Below are 6,145 nucleotides of genomic sequence, written 5' to 3'. Positions count from 1 at the left end.
GTCTCACAACATAAACCTGCACGCAGTCGCTGGCAGCTCCCCCTCCATAATGAGGGATTCACTGACAAGCAGGAGATTACGGCAGGGCTGCAAGCGACGACATGGAGTTCATGGAGGCCATCCCCTCCTGGCCAACGAGAAGGGCCAGCATTTACACGGGAACACCTGGGAAGTGTGGGATGTAGCACAAACCCCGCGTTCGCGGGAGGCCTCCGCCTGCGAGCGCCCGCCCTTCCACCGTGCCCAAGGAACCCGAGGACGTCCCTTGAGGAGGGCGCAGTGCAATTCAAGGAGCAGCGCGTGTTATGTCTGACTAAACTGTGCCAGGGATGTGCCACTCTCTTCCAGCATCTGGGAAAAACGCTCCATGCAGCAGCACGGGCCGCCCAACAACTTACTGCACCGCACTCCTTCCACGGGGTGCAGGCCGTGCGCTTACTGGGCGGAGCGACGGCAAGGAGGAGGCGGAGGAGGCGGGGAAGGAGGAGGAGGAGGAAGAAGAGGAGGAGGAGGAGGCAGCAGCATGGCTCCCGCCCCTCCGGGGCGCCGCCAGCCGGGAGCCGCTGCCCGGCTGGTCCCGCCCCGCCGGCCGGGAACCTCCCTTTCCGCCGGGAAGGCGACGCGGCGCTGCCCAAGATGGTGGCGGGCGGGCCGTGCCTGTGTGGGCTCCTCAGGTACCGGGGCGCGGGGGCGGCGCGTCCTGGCGGCGGGCAGGGCGGGGCAGGGCAGGGCGGCCTGTGCCCGGCCTGTGCCCGGCCCCGGGTGGGCCTGCCCGGCTCCGGCTGTGCCGCGGGCTCCGGTGGGTTACGGTGCTTTTCCGCCGCTCCCGGCCCCAGCTGAAAGTGCTTCCTTATGTGTCCGTCGTGGGGCGTGGGTCGCTCCTCTGGTCAGCGGCTGGATAAACGCTGTGTGTCCCGAGGGTTAGCGGCACAGCGGGAGGAACCAGGCGCTGTCCCTGTGAGACTCCTGGGCCGGGGAAGCTCCCGCTGCAGGGTCAGCAGAGCTGTCAGGGAGGGCGAAGGGTGACAGTGACTGAGAAACCAGAGGAGGCGGCTGTCTGCACATAGGGACTGCACAGAGCTGCTCTGGACAGCTGGTATAGCTGTTCCTGCCTCCGGGAAGTGCAGGTTGGAATAGGAGATGCTTGGCCCCAGTAACCCGGCAGCAAAGCAGTTCTCAGTAGAGCGAGCCAAATAGGAGATTGGGCTGAGAAAAAGCGCTTTAAAAACCTATTTGGCAGTCACTCTGCTGGTTGTGTGTTGCCAGGTTGCTAAGGGCATGCAATTTTTACAAACTCTGTAGAGCACGTGGAGATAGGTAACACATACAGGGCGTGAATAAACAATAATAAATGATTGCAAGGTAACAGCAGAGGAAAAAGACATCTTCGGATAAACAATGCAGAGTAGTGACTTTATTTCTGTAATTGTCAGTCGCACACACTGATGATTTCTCAGATTAGAAGAACTCAAGAAGTTGTTGAACTCCCTGTAGCTCTACATTTAAGTCCTTCTCATTTGATGCCGTCCACAGTAATTCTTTAAAGCAATTACATATTTTTAAATTTCTGGCTTGTTTCAGATTGCTGTGCTCATTGTTACTCCCTGCATTATTTCTAAGTGGAATTTTGTGCGTCTGCTTGGTGGTACTGCTGTGGGGAGTACGGCTCTGGATACAAAGGAAGAAACAGTTGAGCTCAGCAGGAGGAGATGGGAAGCGGCCACTGCTGGTGGGCTTTTTTCACCCGTATTGCAATGCAGGAGGTGGAGGGGAGAGAGTCTTGTGGTGTGCCATCAGAACGCTCCAGAAAAAGTAAGCATATGTGTTCATCAAACACTGTTTCATTCTCAGCTGCTGTTGCTGTTCTTAATGCATATGTTGGCATTTTACATGTTTAAGTAGGTGTAATTAATCTGCTGGTCTTTTATTTTACATCTGAGTTTCATGTGGTTGCGTTCTACTTCATCCCTTTAGATTTTGATATTTCCTGCTGTGGCACCTCTCACTTTTTTTCTTTCTTTCCTTGAGAAAACCTCTCCTTCCTCCTCAGTTTCAGGTATGGAACTTTGTATAGTTATAACTTATCAGTAGATAACCGATCATCTTTTTACTTGCCTCTTGGTGCAAGAGGCAAAACAAATTAATATCTAAAGTGAATTTAACATGGGTATATCTTCTGATTCGCCGTTATTTGCATTTTGCTCATGCTGTGCACTAGACAGATATCTCCTAATTTAGAGCAAGGTGTTCTGAAGTCTGTAGGATAATACTAAGCTCCTTTTATGTTTTACTCAGATTAAAATATTCCGCAAGTTCTCAGCCATGTGTTTTTCTGCAGATCAAAAAAACCTGTGGAAGTATAAATTGGAAAGTATACTTATGTATTTTTTATGGGAAGTATAACTAATTTAGTTAAAATCATTTCTGGGCCAGGCATTTGTTCTCCCATTCTTTTTGAGTACTTTCAAGTGGATTACATTGTAGTTTCTTGCTAAAAAATAGGAAGAGAAGAATGTATGAAACTCTTTTTCTTTATTCTTACAGGTACAGAAATGTTACATGTGTTGTTTACACTGGTGATAGAGATGCCACTGGAGAAGAAATAGTAGAAGGCGCTTTCAGAAGATTCAATATTAAGTTAATCCATCCTGTGAAGTTTGTATTTCTAGAAAAACGCTTCCTTGTGGAAGCTTCTCTTTATCCTCACTTCACTTTGCTGGGACAAAGTTTAGGATCAGTGTTCCTTGGCTGGGAAGCTCTTCTGAAGTGTGTTCCTGATATTTATATTGACTCCATGGGTTATGCCTTCACAATTCCCCTCTTCAAATACCTGGGAGGTTGTCGCGTTGGATGCTACGTCCATTATCCCACTATCAGCACCGATATGCTCTCTGTCGTGAGGAATCAGGATACCAGGTTTAACAACGCTGCCTTCATTACAAGCAGTCCTCTCTTCAGCAAATTTAAACTTGTCTACTACTACTTCTTCGCTTTCATGTACGGGTTGGTTGGTTCCTGCAGTGATGTGGTTATGGTGAATTCTTCTTGGACACTGAATCACATCCTTTCCCTCTGGAGAGCTGGGGCTTGCACTAGTGTTGTGTATCCACCGTGCGATGTTCAGACTTTCCTGGATATTCCACTGGAAGTGGAAAAGAGCACCAGTGAATATTCCATTGTTTCTGTCAGCCAGTTCAGGCCTGAGAAGGATCATCCTTTGCAAATCAGAGCCTTTGCTAAATTGCTGAAAGAGAAGAGAGTGGGGAAGGAGCCGTCACTGAAGCTGATCTTAATCGGCGGCTGCCGTAACCAGCAAGATGAAGAGCGTGTCAATAACCTGAAATGTCTGTGTGAAGAGCTGGGAGTTAGTGATGATGTGATGTTCAGGATTAACATTCCCTTTGAGGAGCTGAAGAGACACCTGGCAGAGGCCACCATTGGCTTGCACACCATGTGGAATGAGCACTTTGGGATCGGTCAGTGCACTTCCTGAGTGTTCAGCTGCTTGTCTCTAGGTGTCTAAGCATAGAGATCTGCATGCCAAGCAGGTGTCCATCTCCTGTTCCTGTTGGAGGCAGTGCAGCTGCCATAAAGCCTATAGGACCAGTGCAGATGTGGTGCAGATGATGCACCACTAGGTGCTACTGTAATGCAAGCTGAAGTGCTATAGTCATAGGCTGTTAGTTCTGTGCATCCTGTGGTCACTTGAACACAGAGCTAGTCCCATCAGTGCTGCCCAGGATGTCCTGCTGACCTCCAGCTATCACCCTGCAAAGTCACGGGTCACCTTTTTGTCCTTGGGTTAGGTTTGTCAACCTTCCAGAGCTTTGAGAGGCTGCAGGTGCTTCTCTTTCAGCACCTTAAATTGTGCCCTGGTGGCTCCACTGGCTGCAAGGGTAGCTTAGGGACAGTTCGTGTGTAAGACATCCATGTTAGAGATTTTGGTTGTGTTTCACCTGCCTCAAAATGCCATTTGAAATGTCCAGTGTATGTCATGGGGCTCCAGCTGCTGTTTCAGGAGTGTGAGTCTCTCACGGATCCTGTCTGGTACAAATAAGGCCCTGTGTAGATGCCACCAGGTACCTTTGGTCATCTCATTGCATCAGGCATCTCTGCTGAGGCAAGTATATGAAGCCCTTAAATTGGTGGGTGTAGCATGGAACAGAGTTCCAGAGACGAGTTGGGAGCCAGAATTAAGGTGTGGGACTCAGTTTATTGGGATTAGATTAGTCCTGACTTCGAAAGGAAATGCCAGATTGCCCATCTGTTATAAATCTACAGCAATCAGGTAAGTTAGTTGCCAAACAGATGCATGCCATACTCTTATAGTGTGACTAAACTGCAGTTAACTTGTTCAGACTTTGTTAGAAAACAGGTTAGGTGAGTATCAGTAGTAGTTTATGGTCTGTAGGAGTTTGGTATAAAACAATAGACACTGAAGTGTCTCTCAGAAGCAGCGGCAAAATATTAGAAATTATGTGTTCTCTTTTCTCCCACAAAACAATTTAGTTAAATTTTTTTTGAAAGTGATATAATCACACTGTGATTTTGAATTTGAGTAGGATTTAACCTTCATCTAACAGGCTTTTTATGTGTAAAAAACATACTCCAAAACTTTGGAGCATTGTTTATAGTAGGCAATGTTTGAGCTGAGGAAATTTATAACAATCAAATCAGAACTGAGAAGAATCAGCATTTCTGAGGTCTGTTCTGAAACCATGGAGGAGAATTGAACTCGCTGTGTACATTATGTGTTGTTTCTATCCCACAGCTTTTGCTGGGGAAAGCTTACTGATACCCATTTCATTGAAATTTCTTCCATCAAAAACAGAGATAGGGAGATAAGAGTTTTTACTAGTGTCTTGCTGAGTTGTCAGAAGCTATAAAGATTTGTTCATCTGCAAAATACTGAACTTCTGAATATTTTCTGATTGAAATGTGGGTAGTCAACTTTTTTCTCAGTATCTTTGCAAACGTTTCAAATCAGGTATGTTACAAGACCCATAAATTAACCAGTTATATCTGATACCCAATTTCAACTTTATGTGTTTAAGGGAAACTGCCATTTCAGTCTTTAGGACTAAAAAATTTAGATTTGTGTTTCTAATGGGACCATTTTTGCTGTATTTTTCCAGCTGATTTGGAATAGCAGTCTGTATTGAATTTTACTGTTGGTTTAACATTCCAGTGTTTTACAGAGGATGAAAGCACATGATGTGCACACTCATATCAGCATTTTTTGTATCTCTTCCAGGAGTAGTTGAATGTATGGCAGCTGGCACAGTTATCCTGGCTCACAATTCTGGTGGCCCCAAATTAGACATCGTGGTACCCCATGAAGGTCGTGTTACAGGCTTCCTAGCAGAGGATGAGGATGGTTATGCTGAGACAATGGCTTACATCTTTTCATTATCTCCCGAGAAAAGACTGGAGATCAGAGAAAACGCTCGTCGCTCTGTGCACAGGTTTTCTGACCAGCATTTTGAAGAAACATTCCTGTTATCTGTGGAGCCCTTATTTAAATAAGTGTATATAAGTCAAAATGAACATGAGTAAAATTAACTTTTTATATTTGACTGTGTGGCACGTGTAAATATATCTAAGCTATGATCCCTTGGTTCCATTCAATAAAAAGGTTGTTTTTCTTTCTGCCAGGCTGTCTGCTTTATGTAACAGAGACTTTTGGTTTTTTTCCTGGGAAAGAAATGCTTCTATGTTAACTACACGGGAATATGGTGCACTTAAAAACCATCTGGATTCACAAACCATGATAGTGCTTCGGTAACAGAACTACATCAAGAAGTTCTATTATATATTGGGAACCTCTTTTATTTATTTAATATTTTCAGTCTTCACCTGTTTCATGCCTCTCTACCTGCAATCACACTTTTGAAGTCAAGGTTTTTGTTTTACAGTCTTTGTACCCAGATGTTTGGGTTTTTTTCCAGAATCTACAGTATGCCTGTATTTGTCACTGGTGAGGCTGCACCTCATATCCAGTGATGAGCTTTGGGCCCCTCAGTTCAGGAAAGATGTGGAGGTGCTGGAGCATGTCCAGAAAAAGGAAACAGAGCTGGGGAAAGTTCTGGAGCACAGGTCCTGTGGGGAGCATCTGAGGGAGCTGGAGGTGTTTAGCCTGGAGTAA

At 46.1% G+C, this 6,145-nt stretch overlaps 1 protein-coding gene across 2 annotated transcripts; it reads left to right on the top strand.

Annotated features, from left to right (window-relative positions):
* The first annotated feature begins 559 nt into the window (after positions 1–559).
* Positions 560–5,649, top strand: ALG11 (ALG11 alpha-1,2-mannosyltransferase). Of its 2 annotated transcripts, none has more exons than XM_066313232.1 (4): positions 560–674; positions 1,621–1,812; positions 2,545–3,476; positions 5,255–5,649. In XM_066313232.1, exons 1-4 carry the CDS (start codon positions 637–639, stop codon positions 5,524–5,526), a joined length of 1,434 nt encoding a protein of 477 aa, XP_066169329.1. In that variant the 5' UTR covers positions 560–636; the 3' UTR covers positions 5,527–5,649. The 2 variants fall into 2 exon arrangements, with proteins under 2 accessions (XP_066169329.1, XP_066169328.1); XM_066313231.1 differs by having other exon boundaries at positions 573–674; positions 1,582–1,812.
* Positions 5,650–6,145: the final 496 nt, after the last annotated feature.

Source organism: Sylvia atricapilla, chromosome 2 (genome assembly GCF_009819655.1).
Source record: "Sylvia atricapilla isolate bSylAtr1 chromosome 2, bSylAtr1.pri, whole genome shotgun sequence".
NCBI lineage: Eukaryota > Metazoa > Chordata > Aves > Passeriformes > Sylviidae > Sylvia > Sylvia atricapilla.
The sequence above is the reverse complement of the archived record's forward strand: the minus strand, read 5'-3'. Positions and strand labels throughout refer to the sequence as shown.